The sequence below is a fragment of the Eschrichtius robustus genome, chromosome 2 (genome assembly GCF_028021215.1).
Source record: "Eschrichtius robustus isolate mEscRob2 chromosome 2, mEscRob2.pri, whole genome shotgun sequence".
Taxonomy (NCBI): domain Eukaryota; kingdom Metazoa; phylum Chordata; class Mammalia; order Artiodactyla; family Eschrichtiidae; genus Eschrichtius; species Eschrichtius robustus.
Genome location: NC_090825.1, coordinates 117,423,061 through 117,445,432, shown reverse-complemented (window position 1 = coordinate 117,445,432; position 22,372 = coordinate 117,423,061). Strand labels below are relative to the sequence as shown.

Below are 22,372 nucleotides of genomic sequence, written 5' to 3'. Positions count from 1 at the left end.
TAAGTAATTAAGTTTGGGATGAGGATCAGAGAATCTGTTTTTTTTTTTTTTTTTAAAACAAACTAATGTGGCCTCTCGTGAGAACCACTATGTCTAGAAGGTCTTCCAGGAGCGTTCAGTAGAAATACGTTCTTTGGGAGAACACTTCAACTAAGCCTTCTGGTCTTCTCCACACTGCCATGCCTGAAGCTCGCAGGCTGACTCTCTCACGCCTGACAGCACAGGGACTCGCCGAAAGCATGAATGACTTAAGGGGTTTTGGCCTGATCTACATACATCTCAATTTAGCAGCACAAATTAAGCTATTTGTCAAAATGCTTAAACCCATACACGAAATCTGCGCGTTGTGCTGTGTTTGGAAGGATGTGGAGAAACAGGGCAGGCCTATAGGTCACGTGGGGAAGATGTACTCTGAATCGGAATCCTGGATATTTCAGGGGTTGCCAGCGCTGGAGAAGGTTGGAAAACCGATCAGCCAGACTCATGCGCAGGCGCAGAAGGAAGGGGGAAATCAAACCTTCAAGGAGCGCCCTTCCTCCATCCTCTTTCCGGCTTTCTCCCACTGCGCAGGCGCAGGAGTGAAGCAAGATGGCGGCCCCCGTGGATTTGGAGTTGAAGAAGGTAAAAGAGGGTCTTGAGCAGGCAGAGACTTTTTCTTTGGAAGCTAAGGGGACTGTGGACAAGAATATCGAGTGAGACTCGAGTCCTGCGGAAGGCTCCAGGGAAATGGGGAATGGTTTCCCAGAGTCCTAAGGCGGGACAGGGTCTCTTTAGGTTGGAGTCGGGGGCGAGCTGCTCTTTGCTGGGTAAGAGCCGGTTGCGCTGGGCCTGGTTAAGTCTGATGGGCCGATAGCTGCTCTGTTCCCTTGTTCCGAGTTCCAGAGACCTTCGTTGAGCTTGGAGTTTTCAGTTCCATAGTGAGGCCTGAAGTGAGCGTTTCCAGCTGGAGCCCTTTGAGACGGCTGCCCGAGCTGAGGCATCTAATTCTGCATTCTAATTTGCTTTGAAAAAATCCAAGTCCAACCTGTGTTTTTAGGCCACTTCTTCAATCCCATACCTTGTAAGGTCGCTACATACGGTTCAGTTAGGTATTCTCATAGCAGTGTTCATCTTAGGGCTTTGGTCTCAGCTCCCCCCCCCCCCCGCCCCCGTTTTTAAAGACTTGTCAAAAAAGAAAGTTTTCCAGATAATATCGGTATCAGAAGGAATTGGGTTTCTCTTTTCAAACAATTGCCTATAAATGTGTTGTTACTCAGGAACGTTTTCGCAGCTTAAGAGTTGTCGGGATTCCTAGACTTGACCCACTTTAAACCTATACTTTTCTAGAAAAGGAAACAGTTTCAGAAAAGACTCAGACCAAGGTTGGGACTAGAATCCAGTATTCTCTGCCTTACTTCCCACCTTTTGACCATTAGTTTAGGTTCATTAGAAGAGCAAATCTTACTTAAGGCTGTCTCCTGGTCAACCTCTGCATAAGAAATAGGACAGCTGAAATAGCTTTTCCACCTAATAAATGAAGCTGTTTATTATTGCTCTGAGATTTATGTGTGTGTGTGTGTCTTGCTTCTTGTTTGAAACTTGTACCTTTAGTCCTTATGTGGTCTCTAGTGCTGTAATATCTTAGCATTAACAATATACTAGCTTCCTTAGCAAACTGTGTCTTAAAATGTTATAAAAGTTTACCTTTTTTTTCTGTTAAAAGTTCAAATTTAAGTTAGAGTTTAGTGAAAGAGCTAACAATAGAGTACAGCTGTGAATGGACTTACCCCTCAGTATTATTTGAATTTGTTGCTAGGAAACCTGTGGACAGTGAATGCAAACTGAGAAAATGATTACAGACTTAAATTGGGTAGTTTTGACAACCAATGAAATTAACTGAAAAAAAAAACTTGTGTAAAGGTCTTCTAATATCTTTATAAGGTTTTTTTTGGGCGGGGGCGGGGGTGGCGGTGGCGGCAGGTGGAGACTATTAGGAAACTTTAGGCACTTCCTCTCCCCCAAAATGAATCTTTTGAAACCTTACTAGTAGGTGAGAACAAAGTGAGAATAAAAATTAAGTAGTAGCTTTTGCTGTGTATTGCAGCCGCAAATGTTATTATTAAGGCATAAATTTGAGAGCATGTGAACGTCATTCTAGGCACTTCATGAGTATCCAAGAACCTTTTATCTTTGAGTAAGGGTACTCAAGTGTCAAGTTTGGCTTGGTATGTGCGTATGAAGATCATGATGCAATTCTTCTACCAATGCTTTGAAATTCTTTTTGTCTTTCTCTTAAAATATTCATTTTCTGAATATTACTGTAGATAGTAGAATAGAAAGATTCCTGAACTAGAGGTCAGAAGAAATGGATTTAAGTACTTGCTTTTCCACCTAGTAGTTGTTCAGCCCTGTGCAAGTCATTTATATCTCTTTAAAACATATAGTTAATTTGTAAACTGTGGTGGTGAAACTGCCATCCCTAACTCAGGATTATTGAAAAGAGTAAATGAGACATTTATTATATCTGTCAGTATTCTCATATTAATATTCACATGTTAATACTTCAAACAAATGTGGGAAAGTACTTTACACCTAGTTGTGTAATACAGATGTAGTGAGTTGTTACATTTATGTTTCTTGTTTTGGATCTCTGGGTTTCATCCTCTGACTGTTGCATTTAGTGCTTTTATTACTCCTTGGATACCTGCTACTTGATATGGTTATTATTTACCTTTGTTCTGCTTCATATAGGTTGCATCTTCTGAGGACTGAGTAAATTCAGTACAGTTGACCCTTGAACAACACTGGTTTGAACTGCGGGGATCCAGTTGTATGCAGATTTTTAAAAATAGAAAATACTAGAGTACTACACGATGTGTAGTTGGTTGAATCCACAGATGTAGAACCAAGGATACAGAGGAACTGCTGTATAGGAACTGCCACCTATAAATTATACTTGGATTTTCAATTGCACGGAGGGTCAGTGCCCCTAATCACCGAATTGTTCAAGAGTCAAATGTATTTAGCATAGTGGCTTGATTGTTTACAATTATATTGATTTTTATTGATGTTTGTGTGGTAAATTTCACAGCTTTGTCTCTGGTTAGCAGACTTTATTTTAATATATTTAGATTTGACTTAAATGTTTCCTGTAAAATGTTGCACCTACTAAATCACGGACTTATTTTTTAGGCCTTCACAGAGCTTCAAGCCAAAGTTATTGACACTCAACAGAAGGTGAAGCTTGCAGACATACAGATTGAACAGCTAAACAGAACGAAAAAGCATGCACATCTTACAGATACAGAGATTATGACTTTGGTAGATGAGACTAACATGTATGAAGGTGTAGGAAGAATGTAAGTAAAGTATATCCTTAAGGGGGTTACCTTGAAAGAGGTTTGTCTGAATTAAATCATAGAATTTGTTCACTTTACAACTTGTGTTAAAGTATCATAGTAGCTTTAAAGATCATCTAGTCAAATATCTTCTTTTTTTTAAAAATGAGAAACTGAACTCTAGATAGATGTGTTTAATTTTAAACTGTGAAGTACATTTTAAAAATATTTATTCCCTGTTCTTCTCTCTATGCTTAGGTACTTAAGTGTGTAACTTCAATGATAAAGATATGATTTGTTGTGAAAAGATGTTTATAGTAGTTTCATGTGTGAAGATTTATTTAAGTAGTTGTAGTTTTAACCTCCCCTTCCCTACCTAGTTATTAGTAGTCACACAAATCATAAATCTTTTAGATGTCTGATCAGGTTGTAAAATAAAAATAAACATTCAGTTGTGATTTAAACGTACTCATTCTGTCAAACATGAGAAATCTAGTAAATCACCTTACCTTTTGTTTGTTCTAATTATGATTAACCCCCTACACTTCACTTTTTTTCTTTTTAAAAAATACATTACCCTTCTGAGAGAGAATAGATCTGCTTCATGTTCTCTAAGCAGTAAATAGGAATGGAAAACCCCTTAACTACAGGTCACATTCCATTACACTGAGCTAAAAGGAGACTAATTTTTTTTTTTTTTTTTTAGGTGGGGGAGGTACAGGAGGAGGGTTTTTCTGGAATTTGGTCTCTGAGTATTACTTAGTAAGTGGACCATTACTTAAGTTTGGAGCTCTTTTAGTTGGAAAGGAATTTGACCTCAGTCTAGGATGACTTGTTTTGTGATTGATTTGAAGGAAGCATGGCATGTGTAACATTTAGTGATGACTTTAGAATGACATCATGAGAAATAGACCCTGCTCATGACTAGCTAATCCATATCTTTCTGGAAAAGAGATTGATGATGATAAACTGTTCATCTGATTTGCTTTCTCAGAATAAACAATTACCACAAATAAATTTTATTGCTGGAGTTCATGTTTTTCATTTTAGCTTGTTTTAAAAGGAAGATAATCCCAATTTGAGAGTTTGTTACTGGGACACAAAAGAATTGGGATGAGAACAAAGTAGAACCCTTGAATATGTGTCTATGTAGTATGAAGTGCATTGTTGGCATTCACTACAGGATAATTTTATCTTTAGTTTGAATATCCTTAGGTCTTAAAACAGTAATGCTAACTTTTCTAGCATGCTTGTTTATATGTTGCACCTGGATTTCACATCATTACATTAGCCTTTGTTTGCAACAGCTAAAGAATTTCTTTTTCCAAAACAGAAAAACTTTCTCTTTGGCCTTTTGATCTACAGTGAAGTTTTAATTTTTAATTAGAATACTTTCATTTATTAAACATTCTGCAGAAATGATAGGAGGTTGCTTTTTTTGCATTCTGCCCAGAGTGCTACATATGGGTTGTATTCACAAAGAATTTTAGAGTTTAAAGGCTGAGATATGGTTTTAAATTTGACTTTTGTTCTTTCTGCATCTCACTGGGATTTGTAAGGGCATGTAAGGTAAGTAGTGTTTGTTGTTGGCTAGAGTATTAGTGCCCTCAGGAAGAAAAGACTTGCTGAGTATTAGTCTGGTCATGAGGATGTTCTCTTTCTTGATGCTAAACCTGAAATATCTATTTCTGGATTTATAGTCTTGAGTAATTTTGAATTGTGATTCACTTCTTTAATTCTAGTGTTTACCTTAATTTGTCTTTTCTTTTCCTTTTTGAGTATTATTAGGGAATTCTAATTAGAATACTAATTTTTCTCAAACTTGTTTTAAAACCAAGAATTAGGAGCTTCCCTGGTGGCTCAGTGGTTAAGAATCCGCCTGCCAATGCAGGGGTTACAGGTTCGAGCCCGGTCTGGGAAGATCCCACATGCCATGGAGCAGCTAAGCCCGTGTGCCACAACTACTGAGCCTGTGCTCTAGAGCCCATGAGCCACAACTACTGAGCTGGCGTGCCACAACTACTGAAGCCCGCACGCCTAGGGCCTATGCTCCGCAACAAGAGAAGCCACCGCAGTGAGGAGCCCGCGCACTGCAATGAAGAGTAGCCCCTGCTCGCCACAACTAGAGAAAAACTGGTGCGCAGCAACGAAGACCCAATGCAGCCAAAAATAAATAAATAAAGTTATAAAAAAAAAAAAAAGGCACCAAGAATTATGAAATCTAAAACATTACATTTTTGTTTTAGAACCTGCAATAGATTTTTGCCATTGCTGAAATTCAGGCCTCATTGCATCTTGCCTGGACTAAGAAGGCAAGCTTCATTGTGTCTTGCCTGGACTGAGAAGCTATAGCTTCTTTCTTCTTTTTAATATTTATTTAATTTATTTGTTTGGTTGTGCCGGGTCTTAGTTGCGGCAGGCAGGCTCCTTAGTTGCGGCTCAAGGGCTCCTTTAGTTGTGGCACGTGTGCTCCTTAGTTGCGGCCAGTGGGCTCCTTAGTTATGGCATGCGAACTCTCAGTCGCGGCTTGCATGTGGGATCTAGTTCCCTGACCAGGGATTGAACCTGGGCCCCCTGCATTGGGAGCATGGAGTCTTAACTACTGCGCCACCAGGGAAGTCCCGAAGGTATAGCTTCTTAAACTGTTCTTTCTGCCTTTATTCTGTTGGTCCAAAGCTTTCTTCGCACATCTGCCAGACATCTGCCAGAGTTGATCATGTCATTATTTCTCATAAAATCCTCTGTTCACCCTTGGTTGCCCACGAAATAAAATCTAAACTTGTTCGCCTAGCATTCACGGTCATTCATAATCTGTTCTTAATTTACCCTTCTAGCCTCAAATCCCACCACTTTCTCTTCCCAGGCTGAGGATAGCACATAAATTTCATCTCATGGACTTGCCTCCTTCCATTGGTTTTGAGTTATCTGTTGAGAAGGAGTTTGAGTCTCATGTGGACTTAAACATGCTTTAACTGATCAGTGAGGTCTGTCATGGGCTGAGGGTAGAAGAGTAGTAGCACATGTACCCAAAATTGTTATCCCTACCCTTGCCACATGGGTTTCCTCACGCATGCCATGTTTTTGTGCTTTCTTGATTTTGCTCCTTCTGTCCTTCTTGGCCTGCAGTATCCCACTTTCCCTTGTGAAATTCTCATCTTTCAAGATGTAGCTTATCTTCTCTGAAGATTTTTTCATCTTGCCTGGCAGATTTACTTACACTTTCCTGGAGGATACCAGAGCTTTTGTTCCTCTAGCTAGTAGAGCACGTGGGTGGCAGTATGAGGGTAGGGGGCAGAACTTGATTGAGTTTGAAATGGTCTGGTTTTCCCAACTAGATTGTCAGCTCTGTGAGACCATATACATATTTATCTTTGTTTCCTCAGTTCTCAGTATAATGTCTGGCACAAAATAGGTGTTAAATGCGTGTGGATTTGAATTGAATATGATTCTCTCGCCTAAAATAACCACATTTTCTTTTGGTTCTTTAGAAAGAAAATGTTTAGGAAGTGTCAGAGACTTAAGAATTGGAGTTTATTATGCTTTTAAAATATATGATTCAATAAAGGTGAAATTTTAAAAGTAACATATATTTTGACTAAGGTCAAAGGAATTGTTTCTGACCAAAATTATGTCCTTTGATCTGACAGAATTAATTCTTTATTAAATCTGTTGAGAAGGTTGACAAATTCTACATGTCAACCAGTTGCAGAGATAGAACTGACAATATAGAAAAACCCAAGCCTTAGGATTATGCTGAGGGCAGTATAATTTTTGGAGAATAAAAGCTATTCTGTGCAGAATAATATCAATACAATTGTATATTTTACCTTACTCATCCTCACATAGGATGGAAGTCAGATTTTTCATTTTAGGGTGTGTATTTAGGTTACCAAGTCATTTCAAGCCCAGATGCCTTTCCCAGTCATTAAGCATGGAGAAAACTGGTACTGTTAAATACCCCTTATATATGGCTATTTTTGGTTTAAAACAAGGAAAATCAAGCTACGGGGTAAGAGATGATGAATTGCTATATACTGTAAGCTCTGCATATTCATTGCTCAAAGCTATATTCTATCCAGTCTCTTGGCATGTTGCCAGCACATTTTAGTTCTCTTACTTCATATTCTTTGGAGAGGCTGTTATGTAGCCTGATACTACTACCACCAATTTCTAGTTTTGCTACTTAAGCTGTTTGTGAGCTGACCTCACCATACCGCTTTAAGAACTATGATGAAAGTTACAACTGTGGAATGATCTGTCTGAATAGTTGGAAGTGTTTGTCTTCATCTTTCTAGCATGCAAGGAGGGAACAGATCTCAAATAAATATTACATGAATGTTTCTTGTATTTTTTTTTTTCATGAATAAGAACCAGCTTGTAATCGTTTATGGGAGTTTTCTTCCTTTTTCCTTTGCATAGTAGAAGATAAGAGTATTTTTAAAAATTAGAATTACATTTGAAAGAACACATAAATGACATTTAGTCATGCTGGTGTTTGAAAGGCCCATCATCAGAATAAAGGTCAAATTTATTTTTATTAACAATAGGTATGATCCAGACCCTGATTTGGTATTAGGTCCATTATTCTAATATCCTTGTGCTTGAACATTACATAAATAACATTTCTTCTTTCCAAAAGTTGTAGCATAGCTTGATGTTTATGTGTGGAAATGTTTGGGGCTTTTTATTATTTTAATATGGGAGGAACTTGAGTAGATTAGCCTTTGAGAAGAATGATTAGTGCCTTTTTAAAACTTGAACCTAACTAAAAATAACTTTGTACCATATTTAAACTAATTTAGAGGTATGCCACCATTCTGTGGATATTTTTTTACATTTAAGGAACTAAGAATGAACAATGGTATAAATCTACCAACTAGATAAGTGTCTAGCAATGCAGAAATTGCTGTTCGGGAGCAGTGTTGCTATTTCTACTTCTTGAAGTAATTTGATGGTTGATCTCTAATGGTTGAAAGATCCAGAAGTATAAAATTTAAGATAAATGTGGCACAGGTAGAAAATGAAAACAGTAGGTATATTTCTGATAGGTAACAAAATTTTTAAAAAAATCTAAATAATCGAGCAACTTTTCAGCTGATTAGGATGTAAAAAATCTGAACTCTTTGTGACAGTTTGGTTGAACTGCCCTTTGTTTAAAATGTTATGTTGGTTTTGTTGTGATTTTAATTGTTAATTTGAATGTTGACTTGTAATTTGAGTTGTGACATTTAGAAAAGCCAAGGTGAAACATTTGCAGTTGCTCTAGGTTTAGTTATGTTAAATATTAATCAAAAGGGGTATGTATAATCATGCTACCTCAAGTTTTGCAACCATTTTACAATTTCATGTTGATGTAGAGTTGGTATTCCAGTCAATTCAAGGTCATTTTAATTTTATTTATTTACAATTTTTAAAATTTAAAAAAATTTTTATTTTATTTATTTTTGGCTGTGTTGGGTCTTTGTTGCTGCACACGGGCTTTCTCTAGTTGCGGCGAGTGGGGGCTACTCTTCATTGCGGTGCTTGGGCTTCTCATTGCGGTGGCTTCTCATTGCTGTGGCTTCTCGTTGCGGAGCACAGGCTCTAGGCGTGCGGGCTTCAGTTGTTGTGGCTGGCGAGCTATAGAGTGCAGGCTCAGTAGTTGTGGCACACGGGCTTATTTGCTCTGCAGCATGTGGGATCTTCCCAGACCAGGGCTCGAACCCTTGTCCCTTGCATTGGCAGGCAGATTCCTAACCACTGCGCCACCAGGGAAGCCCCTCGAGGTAATTTTAAAGCTGAAGATATAGTTGTACTATATTTCATTCCTAGTAAACAACAAATCTTGGTGTAGTAAATATTAAGTATTATTGATACTATAGTAATAATGGTTTATATTGTTTTTCTCACTAGAACCAAGTTTAGATATTTTATTTAATGCTTACTGTAGGAGAAAAAAAAATGCAGACTACTTTTGGTGTGAGAGCCACACAGCAAATTCGAATTTATAAGCTCCTTATACTCTCTTTGAAAGTATTAATCTGTAGTTTACAGTAGAGAAAATGAAGCAAAGATAAAATAATTTTCAAAGGTAGGAAGAAATTTTCTTAGTCATTTTTTTAGGTTTTATTTTAAAGGAAGAGGAGTTTTGATGTTGAGCCGCTTTTCCTAATAGAATGTGATCCAGCCTTCTTGTGTTTTTATACAGAGCCATATAAAGTCATGGCTTTCATTGCTCAGAGTCCTAAGGGGGAAAAAAACAACTTTTCCTGTTGTGCAGGGAAAAATGACTTCAGTTTTGTTGATGCTGAGTATGTATATAACCCCAGCTGGGCATAGTCTCCTCTTCCACAGGTGTGGTACTCTAGGGAGAGGAGATTTTTGAGTAATGTTCTTAATTTCTGTAAGCTGTCAGTGATTTAAAAACTCGGTGTTCGTTATAACTGTGCTTACTGCTGTGTAGAATGACATCACTGGTTTTATGTCAGGGGAAGTTAACAAACATTTGCGTAGGAATTACATAGCCATTTTTCTTCTGCAGAAGAATACTGTTAATAATTCTTTCCCTTCTTGCCCTCCCATGTTCTCCAGAATCCAAACAATCTCACTGAAACACAGGAAATTAATTTCAAAAATGTGTCAATTAGGAGTTTATTATAAGAAAAGAAAAAGAAGTCTGTTACACTTACCTTGGGATATACAAACATGCTGAAATAAAATTTTTATTTAATGTGTCTGTTGTAGGGTTGCTTAGTTTAGGCTAGAACTTGTTTAAATGTAATTGATTCATTTTGTTACCATTACTTGGAGGAGTTTCCTTGTGCATTTCCTGACATCAAAAGGCCTGACATTTTTTTTTTTGATCTGCTTTTGTTGCATGAAAGTAGCAATTAATCAACAACACAAGAGGATAGTGCAGTGTATTCCAATTGGTGATAAGCAAGAATTAATGTAGTTAACTGAGGGAAGGGTGAAAAAAATTACCTTGTTGTTCCTATGTAAATAAAAATAAAGGTAGCAGTAATCTTGAACTTTGTTACTTTGTCATTGGGGATTTGGGTGCTGTAACTGACTTAACTCTGGCTGAATTTCTCTGAAGTGAAAAACAATCAATTTTAAGCTGTACCAAGAATTTTGTGATTTTAGCTGCCACTTATCTCATAGTGGCAAATTTAGGAACAACTTGCTATCTAATCTGTTTGAGAGAGGACTGACATGTTCATGTCAAGGGACATAGTCTGCTTAATGAAACACCCAAAAGGAACTCAGAAAAAATATTGACTTAAAAGGTAAGAGTCAGTCCATATACATGAATACACACTTGATAATGACTTATTGGTATTCTTTTCTTTCTTATTACTTCTATCAGGAATTGCTGTGAATTGCAAATATCCTTTGCCCAGATGGAATAATTAGGATTGCAGTGTGTTGCATGTACCATTAGTGCCTGTGGTTTTGTGAAGAATGTATACCCACTTTAATTTTAGACTTCAGGTTTGAATGGACATGTCTGGGAGAATGTTATCTCATTGTTCTGGCCAGAAACTCACATTATCAACTCTTGTTCTAAGATCAGTTACCTTGAAATGGACCAGATTACTTGGAAGACACTATCCCTTTGGCTTTGAAGAGGACTAGAATATTCTTATATCAAAATTTGCACAGCAGCAGGAGCCCAGTACTGAAAATGTATCTCTAAATAGATAAGAGCATGACTGCCCTAAGCCAAGCCTTTTACATTGTTTGGCTCAGGGTAAAAAGATTTGGACCACAAGATGCATCCTGTATGTGTGTGTCTGAGTCTTTTGCACTGTGCCAAAATATATTTATATTTCTCTGTGACTTTCTGCTTTTGTACCAAGAGTATTCTGTTTGTGTCCTTCAGTACTCATTGGATAGTAATTTTTTATTATCCATTGGTTCTCGTTTATCCAATGTTATATTTTAACCTACTAGTAAAATAAAGATCACATCTTGGAAAAAGTTGTAGCATAGCTTGATGCTTATGTGTGGAAATGTTTGGGGTTTGATGAGGCCAGAGTGAAAGTGGTAAACATCAGAGGTGATTATTTACCAGAATGCTTAGAATACCAAGTAGTGACCAAAAATAAATGTCATGTTTAAAATAGATTAACATACTACTGTTTCTATTTCAAGAGTAATAGTTTGATTTAAAAATACACAGTGATTTTTTTTTTTTTCACAGTGATTTTTAATTAGTACAGATTGAACCTATCAGTATGTGAGTTACTCATCTAGAACAAGGAATGTTTACATGGAATTGGGTTCCTGAAGGGACCATGATTTTTTAAATAATTATAGTGAATTCCCAATCCTCATCTTACTTGACTTATCAGTAAGTAGCATTTAGTCCAGTTTATCTTTCTTTCCTTGATGCACTTTCTTCCTGTGGCTTCCAGGATACCACCTCTTGGTTTTCCTCCTATTTAGCTGGCCATTCCTTCTCAGTCTCCTTTACTGTTTCCTTTTCTTTCCCGTTTCCAAATATTAGATTGATCTTGGGCTCAGCTCAGCCTTTGGATTTTTTTCTCTTTTCTTGTATATACTCAGTTTCTTAGTGATCTCATCCAGGCTTATCTCTTTAAATGCTTTTTTATATACTGACAACTCCCAGAGTTTTATCTTAGGTTAGAACCCTTCCTGAACTCCCAACTTGCATATATCCGCCTGCCTCCTTTACATCTACATTTGATGGTCTAATAGGCATCTCAAAACTGACTTGACCAAAATAAAATTCTCATTAGTTACAAATTAACCAGTTCCTCCTTCAGTCTTTCTCATTTCAGCAAATGGCTTTTCTTTCTCTTTTTTTTTTTTTTTTTTTTTTTTAAGGCAGTTGGAATGATGGTTGGAGGGAGGGGAACAATTTTAATATTTATTTATTATTTATTTATTTATTTATTTAGGCTATGCTGGGTCTTAGTTGCGGCATGCGGGATCTTCGTTGTGGCATGTGGGATCTTTAGTTGTGGCATGCGGGATCTTTAGTTGTGACATGCGAAATTCTTAATTGCGGCATACGGGATCCAGTTCCCCGACCAGGGATCGAACCCAGGCCCCCAGCATTGGGAGCGCGGAGTCTTACCCACTGGACCACTAGGGAAGTCCCACAAATGGCTTTTCTATCCTTCCAGCTCTTTCAAATCTTGGAGTCATCCTTTTTTTTTTGGCTGCCTTGGGTATTAGTTGTGGCACGTGGGATCTTCATTGCAGTGCTTGGGCTTCTCTCCAGTTGTGGCTCGTGGGCTCCAGAGTGCATGGGCTCTGTAGTTTGCGGCATGCAGGTTCTCTAGTTGAGGTGTGAGGGCTCAGTAGTTGCGGCGCGTGGGCTTAGTTGCCCCATGGCATGTGGAATCTTAGTTCCCTGACCAGGGATCGAACCCATGTCCCCTGCGTTGGAAGGCGGATTCTTTATCATTGGACCACTGGGGAAGTCCCTTGGAGTCATCCTTGACTCCTCTCTTTCAGTCTTACGTTCAGTCCATTAGCAAAGACTCTATCTTTAAATTTTGCCCAGAATCTGAACATTGCTTGTTACCACCCTGGTCTAAACTATCATTGGATTGCAGTTGCCTCCTAATTGGGCTCCCTGCTTCTATCCTTACACTTTATAGCTGTTCTCAACTGAGCAGCCAGAGTGACTCTTTTAAAACAAAATTCAGATCACTCTAGTCAAAATCTTCAGATGACTTTTACATTTTATCAGAGAAAAAGACAAGGGCTTTTGTATTTTCTGGGTTTTCTGAATGAAGCCACCTTCTTCCAGATGTCTGTATGGCTTATACCTTCTCTTCCTTCTGGTCTTTACTAAATAGGCATTGAGGCCTTCATGGCCACCCTATTTATTTATTTATTTATTTACTAATATATTAAAATCTTTTTTTATTGGAGTATAGTTGATTTACAATGTTGTGTTACTTTCTGCTGTACGGAAACGTGAATCAGTTATACATATACAATATATCCACTCTTTTATGACCACCTTATTTATTTATTCATTTTATTTATTTATTTTAAATTTATTTATTTATTTATTTATTTATTTTTGGCTGCATTGGGTCTTCGTTGCTGCACGCGGGCTTTTTCTCTAGTTGTGAGTGGGGGCTACTCTTCTTTGCGGTGTGCAGGCTTTTCATTGCGGTGGCTTCTCTCATTGCAGAGCACAGGTTCTAGGTGTGCGGGCCTCAGTAGTTGTGGCGCGTGGGCTCAGTAGTTGTGGCTCTCAGGCTCTAGAGCGCAGGCTTAGTAGTTGTGGCGCACGGGCTTAGTTGCTCCACGGCATGTGGGATCTTCCTGGACCAGGGCTCGAACCTTTGTCCCCTGCATTAGCAGGCGGATTCTTAACCACTGTGCCACCAGGGAAGCCCTGTTTATTTTTTTATCATTTAAATTTTATTTATTTTTTTATACAGCAGGTTCTTATTAGTTATCTGTTTTATACATAATAGTGTATATATGTCAATCCCAATCTCCCAATTCATCTCACCACCACCATCCCCCCCACCACTTTCCGCCTTTGGTGTCCATACGTTTGTTTTCTACATCTGTGTGTCTATTTCTGCCCTGCAAACTGGTTCATCTGTACCATTTTTCTATGTTCCACATATATGCATTAATATATGATATTTTTCTCTTTCTGACTTACTTCACTCTGTATGACAGTCTCTAGATCCATCCACGTCTCTGCAAATGACCCAGTTTTGTTCCTTTTTATGGCTGAGTAATATTCCATTGTATATATGTACCACATCTTCTTTCTCCATGCGTCTGTTGATGGGCATTTAGGTTGCTTCCATGACCTGGCTATTGTAAATAGTGCTGCAGTGAACATTGGGGTGCATGTGTCTTTTTGAATTATGGTTTTCTCTGGCTATATGCCCAGTAATGGGATTGCTGGGTATGACCATCCTATTTAAAAGTAGTATATACATACTTCCACCTCCCATCTACTTGCCTCTTGTATGCTCTGTTTTTTGGCTTTATTTTTCCTCTGGCACATATAACCATCTGGCCTACTATAGTACTAATTATGTATCTTTCTTAAGTCAGCTTTATTGAGCTATAACTTATATATAGTAACATGCATTCATTCTAAGAGTAGAGTTGGATGAGTTTTGACAAATGTAACCACCTCTCCAATCATGATATAGAACATTTTCATCACTCTAAAATGTTCCTTATTGCTTTTTCCAAGTCAGTCCTCCACTCCCCCAGATCCTGCTCTAGGCAACTGATAATCTGATTTCTGTCACTGTAGATTAATTTTGTCTATTTTAGAACTTCATATGGGATATATAAATAGAATCATTATCATATGTACTCCTTTTGTGGCTTTTTTCATTAAGCATAGTACTTCCAAGATTTATCCATGTTGTGCATATCAGTCCTCCTCAGGGACTGTATATTGGGCTTTAATTCCACTTCTTTAAGTACTCTTGCCTCTGCCCTCCTCCCTGTGTTTGCCAGCGTCATCTTCAGATTGGTTGCAGGAGTTCCAAGGATTTCATTCAGATGTGACAACCTCCAGAGTTAGAAAGTATCATGTGTTTTGTGTCACTTTTGTGGGAGCAAAGAAATCTTTCCCAGAAGTCTTCAAAAGGACCACCTCTCACATTTCATGACAAGAACTGAGCTACATGCTTGGCTTAAATCTTGGGGGATGGAACTTCCATGATTGGGTAAGACCAATCAAGATTTACCACAGGATTCACCTCCCTGAGTCTCTTGACAGTGCAGGCTACCCAAAGAAAATTGGGGCTCTGACAACAAAGTAAGAGGAACAGATACTGGGTAGCCAACCAATAGCGTCTGCTAAAATCATCAAAAACAATCATTGGAGTGACCAACAGTTCAGGGCTAGCTACATGAAAACTGGGTAAAATATTTAAGATGAATTAGGGAGTTTAATCAGGGAGTACAGGTAGGAAGTTCTTGAAGTAATTCAGGAGTACAGTAATAAGGGCAGAAAGTAAGGTGGCAGAAGTGGGATGGAGAGGAAAGAGGGTGAGTATGAAAGAAAGTAATGAGCCTTAGAGATAAATTGGGAATATGGGGACACAGAGAATAGCTGCAGGTTTGGGACTTAGGTGAGTGGGCAAGTGGTGATATCACTGATAGAGACTGAAATTGAAATGGGGAAACTGTAGGGAATGTTGGTATGGGTAGATAAAATGAGTTTAATTTGGGACATGCTGAATTTGAGGAGATGTGGAACATACAAGTAGAAATGACCATTAGATGATAGTGTAGGTGATAGGGGTTGATGATATTTTGAGAGTCATTAGCCAGGTTGAAGCCTTGAAAATAAATGAGTTCTCAGAGGGACTTTGGGTACAAATAGCTTAGCCCAGAGCCTGCATAATGCTTGTACTATGGGTACTGGAAGAGAAGAGGGGTTTATGAATATAGGAGTTGATGAGGGGAACATGAATAGGATCGTACTAAGATGCAGCAGCATCACTCAGAGTTTGTATTTGAGCATGCTGTGTTCTATAGATTTGTTTCAGGTTGTCTCCTGTACCCCTTTAACATGTCCCCAACCTGTTTGTTTGCTTTAATTAATAGACTTTCTTTTTTAGAGCATAAGTTTTAGGTTTACAAGAAAATTGAGCAGAAAGTACAGAGAGCTCTCACATTCCCCCTCCCCAGTTTCTTCCTCTTTTTATATCTCGCATTTGTGTAGTATATGTGTTACAATTGAAGGAATATTGATACATTATGATTAACTAAGTTCCATAGTTTATATTAGGATTCACTTTTTGTACAGTTCTATGGGTTTTGACAAATGTATAATGTTTTGTATCTGCCATTACTTTATCATACAGAACAGTTTCACTGTCTCCCAAATCCTCTATGCTCCACATATTCATCCTTCCCTCCCCAAACCCCTCATCTTTTTATTTCTCTATAGTTCAGCATTTTCTAGAATGTCATATGTTTGAAATCATACAGAGTAAAAAAGCATTTTTCATTACTTGCTTCTTTCACTTAACAATATGTGTTTAAGTTTCCTCCATGTCTTTTCATGTCCTTTCATGGCTTGATAGCTCATTTCTTCTTTTTTTTTTTTTTTTGGCTGCATTGGGTCTTTGTTGCTGTGCATGGGCTTTCTCTAGTTGCGGTGAGCAGGGGCTACTCTTTGTTGCAGTGCATGGGCTTCTCATTGTGGTGGCTTCTCTTGGTGTGGAGCACGAGCTCTAGGCGCGGGGGCTTCAGTAGTGGCAGCACATGGGATCAGTAGTTGTGGCATGTGGGCTCTGGGGCGCACAGGCTTCAGTAGTTGTCGTGTGCGGGCTTAGTTGCTTTATGGCATGTGGGATCTTCCCGGACATGGGTTCGATCCCGTGTCCCCTGCATTGGCAGGCGGATTCTTAACCACTGAGCCACCAGGCAGGTCCCTTTTTTTTTTTTTTTTTTAATTTTATTTTTGGCTGCGTTGGGTCTTCGTTGCTGTGCGTGGGCTTTCTCTAGTTGCGGTGAGCGGGGGCCACTCTTTGTTGTGGTGTGCGGGCTTCTCATTGCAGTAGCCTCTCTTGTTGTGGAGCACAGGCTCTAGGCGTGCAGGCTTCAGTAGTTGTGTCTTGTGGGCTGTAGAGCGCAGGCTCAGCAGTTGTGGCACACGGGCTTAGTTGCTCCGCGGCATGTGGGATCTTCCTGGACCAGGGCTCAAACCCGTGTCCCCTGCATTGGCAGGCGGATTCTTAACCACTGCGCCACCAGGGAAGTCCTCATTTCTTTTTTTTTTAATTAATTAATTAATTTTTTTTGGCTGTGTTGGGTCTTCGTTTCTGTGCGAGGGCTTTCTCCAGTTGCTGCAAGCAGGGGCCACTCTTCATCGCGGAGCGGGGGCCACTCTTCATCGTGGTGCGGGGGCCTGTCACTGTCGCGGCCTCTCTTGTTGCGGAGCACAGGCTCCAGATGTGCAGGCTCAGTAGTTGTGGCTCACGGGCCTAGTTGCTCCACGGCATGTGGGATCCTCCCAGGCCAGGGCTCGAACCTGTGTCCCCTGCATTGGCAGGTAGATTCTCAACCACTGCGCCACCAGGGAAGCCCCTCATTTCTTTTTTATTTCCTGTTTTTTTTTCTTGCACTGCTTTGTCTTGGTAGTTCTATTGCTATATCTTTGAGTTTACTTATTTATTTATTTTAAAAATTTTATTGGAGTATAGTTGATTTACAATATTGTTAGTTTCAGGTGTACAGCAAAGTCATTCAGTTATACATATACATATATTCATTTTTTTCAGATTCTTAGGAGTGTTCCTTCCTCTGCAGTTTTTTGGTATAGTTTCAGAAGGATAGGTGTTAATTCTCCTCTAAATGTTTGATAGAATTCCATCTGGTCCTGGACTTTTGTTTGTTGGGAGTTTTTAAATCACAGTTTCAATTTCAGTACTTGTGATTGGTCTGTTCATATTTTCTATTTCTTCCTGGTTCAGTCTTGGAAGGTTGTACTTTTCTAAAAATTTGTCCATTTCTTCCAAGTTGTCTATTTTTTGGCATATATTCAATAATTGTTTGTAGTAGTCTTTTATGATCTTTTGTATTTCTGTGGTTGTAACTTTTCCTTTACCATTTCTAATTTTATTGATTTGAGCCCTCTCCCTTTTTTTCTTGGTGAGTCTGGCTAAAGGATTATCAATTTTGTTTATCTTTTCAAAGAACCAGATTTTAGTTTGATTGATCTTTTCTACTGTTTTCTTCATTTCTATTTCATTTATTTCTGCTCTGATCTTTATGATTTCTTACCTTCTATTTGGGTTTTGTTTGTTCTTCTTTCTCTGGTTGCTTTAGGTGTAAGGTTAGGTTGTTTGAGATTTTTCTTGTTTCCTGAGGTAAGATTGTATTGCTGTACATTTCCCTCTTAGCCCTGCTTTTGCTGCATCCCGTAGGTTTTGGATCATCATGTTTTCGTTGTCATTTATCTCTAGGTATTTTTTGATTTCCTCTTTGATTTCTTCAGTTATCTATTGATTATTTAGTAACATATTGTTTAGCCTCCATGTGTTTGTGTTTTTTACAGTTTTTTTCCCTGTAATTAATTTCTAATCTCATAGTGTTGTGGTCGGAAAAGATGCTTGATATGATTTCAGTTTTTGTAAATGTACTGAGGCTTGATTTGTGGCCTAAGATGTGATCTGTCCTGGAGAATGTTCCATGTGCAGTTGAGAAGAAAGTATATTCTGCTGCTCTTGGATGGAATGTCTGATGTGTCATTTAAGGCCTGTGTTTCCTTATTGATTTTCTGTCTGGATGATCTGTCCATTGATGAGAGTGGAGTGTTAAAATCCCCCACTATTATTGTGTTACTGTTGATTTCTCCTTTTATGGCTGTTAGCATTTGCCTTATATATTGGGGTGCTCCTGTGTTGGGTGTATATATATTTTATAATTGTTATATTTTCTTCTTGGATTGATCCCTTGATCATTATGTAGTGTCCTTCTTTGTCTCTTGTAACAGTCTTTATCGTAACATCTATTTTGTCTGCTATGAGTATTGCTACTCCAGCTTTCTTTTGATTTCCATTTGCGTGGAGTACCTTTTTCCATCCCCTCAATTTCAGTCTGTACGTGTCCCTAGATCTGAAGCAGGTCTCTTGTAGACAGCATATATACCGGTCTTGTTTTTGTATCCATTCAGCCAGTCTGTGTCTTTTGGTTGGAATATTTAATCCATTTACATTTAAGGTAATTATCAATATGTATGTTTCTATTGCCATTTGTTAATTGTTTCGGATTTTTTTTGTAGGTCTTTTTTTTAAAATTTATTTATTTTTATTTTTGGCTGTGTTGGGTCTTTGTTGCTGCACGTGGGCTTTTCTCTAGTTCTGGCGAGCGGGGGCTACTCTTCGTTGCAGTGTGTGAGCTTCTCATTGGGTAGCTTCTCTTGTTGCAGAGCATGGGCTCTAGGCACACGGGCTTCAGTAGTTGTGGCTTGCGGGCTCTAGAGCACAGGCTCGGTAGTTGTGGCGCATGGGCTTAGTTGCTCCATGGCATGTGGGATCTTCCCGGACCAGGGCTTGAACCGGTGTCCCCTGCATTGGCAGGCGGATTCTTAACCACTGTGTCACCAGGAAAGCCCTGTAGGTCTTTTTTCTTCCCTTCCTCTTCTGTTCTTTTGTGGTTTGATGTCTATCTTTCATGTTGTGTTTGGATTGCTTTTTCTTTTTTATGTGTATATCTATTGTAGGTTTTTGGTTTGTGGTTACCATGAGGTTTTGATATAGCATTCTATATATGAACAAGATTGTTTTTAGTTACTGGTCTTTTAATTTCAAATGCATTTCCAGTATTCTGCATTTGTGCTGTCTTCACGATTGCTGGTTTTGATGTCATATTTGTGTGTGGATGATTTCCTGGCTTTGCTTTATGTTTGCCTGTACCGGTGGCTTTTTTATTCTCAGTTTTCTTGTGTCTAGTAGTGGCCTTTTCTGCTTAGAGAAGTTCCTTTAACATTTGTTGCAAAGTTGGTCTGGTGGTGCTGAATTGTATTAGCTTTTGCTTGTTTGGAAAACTTGATTTCTCCGTCAAATCTGAATGAGAGCCTTGCTGGGTAGAATATTCTTGGTTGTAGGATCTTCCCTTTCATCACTTTAAATATATTGTGCCACTCCCTTCTGGCTTGCAGAGTATCTGCTGAGAAATCAGCTGATAACGTTATGGGAGTTTCCTTGTATGTAATTTGTTGCTTTTCCCTTTTTGCTTTTAATATTTTTTCTTTGTCTTTAATTTTTGTCAATTTGATCACTATGTCTCTCGGCACATTCTTGCTTGGGTTTATCCTGCCTGGGACTCTCTGTGCTTCCTGGACTTGGGTGACCGTTTCCTTTCCCATGTTAGGGACGTTTTCAGCTGTTACCTTTTCAAATATTTTCTCAGGTCCTTTTCTCTCTTCTCCTTCCGGGACCCCTATAATGCAAATGTTTGTGCATTTAATGTTGTCCCAGAGGTCTCTGAGACTGTCCTCATTATTTTTCTTTTTTCTTTTTTCTTTTTTCTGTTCCGTGGCAGTGATATCCACCATTCTGTCTTCCAGTGATATCCACCATTCTGTCTTCCAGCTCACTTATCCATTCTTCAGCCTCAGTTATTTACTTCGCTATTGATTTCTTCTAGTGTATTTTTCATTTCAGTTATTGTATTGTTCATCTGTTTGTTCATTTTTAATTCTTATGGGTCTTTGTTAAACATTTCTTGTGTCTTCTCTACATGCCACCATTTTTTCTTCTGAGATCCTTGATCATCTTTACTATCATTACTCTGAATTCTTTTTTTTTTTTTAAATTTTTATTTATTTATTTATTATTTTATTTTTGGCTGTGTTGGGTCTTCGTTTCTGTGTGAGGGCTTTCTCCAGTTGCGGCGAGCAGGGGCCACTCTTCATCGTGGTGCATGGGCCTCTCACTGTCGCGGCCTCTCTTGTTGCGGAGCACAGGCTCCAGACGCGCAGGCTCAGTAGTCGTGGCTCACGGGCCTAGTTGCTCCGCGGCATGTGGGATCCTCCCAGACCAGGGCTCGAACCCGTGTCCCCTGCATTGGCAGGCAGATTCTCAACCACTGCGCCACCAGGGAAGCCCTACTCTGAATTCTTTTTTGGTTAAATTGCCTATCTCCCATTCTTCGTTTTTCTTCTGGGGTTTTATCTTATTCCTTGATCTGGGACCTATTCTTCTGCTGTCTCATTTTGTTTAATTATCTGTGATTGTGGTTTGTTTCACAGGCTGCAGGATTGTAGTTCTTGCTTCTGCTGTCTGCTCCCTGGTGGATCAGGCTAAGAGGCTTGTGCAGTCTTCCTGGTCGGAGGTACTGGTTCCTGCCCACTGGGTGGTGGAGCTGGGTCTTGTCCCTCTGGTGGGCAGGGCCGTGTCAGGGGGTGTGTTTATTGGGCCGCTGTATGCTTAGGGAGACTTTAAGCTCCCTTTCTGCTGATGGGTGGGGCTGTGTTTCCGCCATGTTGGTTTTTTGGCCTGAAGCATCCCAGCACTGGAGCCTACAGGTTGTTGGGTGGGGCCAGGTCTTGGTGAGAGAATGGTAGCCTCCAGGAGGGCTCATGCCAATGAGTACTCCCCAGAACTACTGCCGCCAGTGTCTTTTTTTTTTTTTTAAACCTTCTTGACCGTATTTCTTTCTTTTAAAAAAAAATTAATTAATTAATTTTTGGTTGTGTTGGGTCTTTGTTGCTACGCATGGGCTTTCTCTAGGTTTTAGTGAGTGGGGGCTGCTCTTCATTGCAGTGCGTGAGCTTCTCATTGTGGTGGCTTCTCTTGTTGCAGAGCACGGGCTCTAGGCACATGGGCTTCAGTAGTTGTGGCATGCAGGCTCAGTAGTTGTGGCTTGCGGGCCCTAGGATGCAGGCTCTGTAGTTGTGGCACATGGGCTTAGTTGCTTTGTGGTACGTGTGATCTTCTTGGACAAGGGATTGAACCCGTGTCCCCTGCATTGGCAGGCAGATTCTTAACCACCACGCCACCAGGGAAGTCCCACCAGTGTCTTTTTCCCCACAGTGAGCCACAGCCACTCCCTGCCTCCACAGGAGACCCTCCAGTTCCAGCAGGTAGGTCTGGCCCAGGCTCTTACGAGGTCACTGCTTTTTTTCCTTGGGTCCTAGTGCACTTGAAACCTTGTGTGTGCCCTCCAAGAGTGGAATTTCTGTTTCCCCCAGTCCTGTGGAATTCCTGTGGTCAAACCCCACTGGCCTTCAAAGCCAGATTTTCTGGGAACTCCTTCTCTTGTTTCCAGACCCCTAGGCTGGGGAGCTTGACGTGTGGTTCAGAACTTTCACTTCTGTGGGAGAACTTCTGTGATATAATTATTTTCCAGTTTGTGGGTTGCCCACTTGGTGGGTATGGGATTTGATTTTATCACAGTGTGCCCGTCCTACTGTCTCATTGTGGCTTCTTCTTTATCTTTGGATGTAGAAAATCTTTTTTGGTAGGTTCCAGCACTTTTTTTTGTCAGTGGGTCAGAAGTTGTGATTTTGGTGTTTTTGTAAGAAGAGGTGAGCTCACATCCTTCTAGTCTGCCATCTTAGGTTTATTATTTGAATTTATTTAATA

At 39.4% G+C, this 22,372-nt stretch overlaps 1 protein-coding gene across 1 annotated transcript in view; it reads left to right on the top strand.

Moving 5' to 3' along the window:
• Positions 1-511: 511 nt before the first annotated feature.
• PFDN1 (prefoldin subunit 1) overlaps positions 512-22,372 on the top strand; it is a 59,548-nt gene continuing 37,687 nt past the window's right edge. Inside the window, exons 1-2 of the mRNA XM_068536000.1 lie at positions 512-621; positions 3,172-3,338. Coding sequence (XP_068392101.1) covers positions 589-621; positions 3,172-3,338 — 200 coding nt within the window. The 5' untranslated portion in view covers positions 512-588. The remainder of the gene's footprint in view (positions 622-3,171; positions 3,339-22,372) is intronic.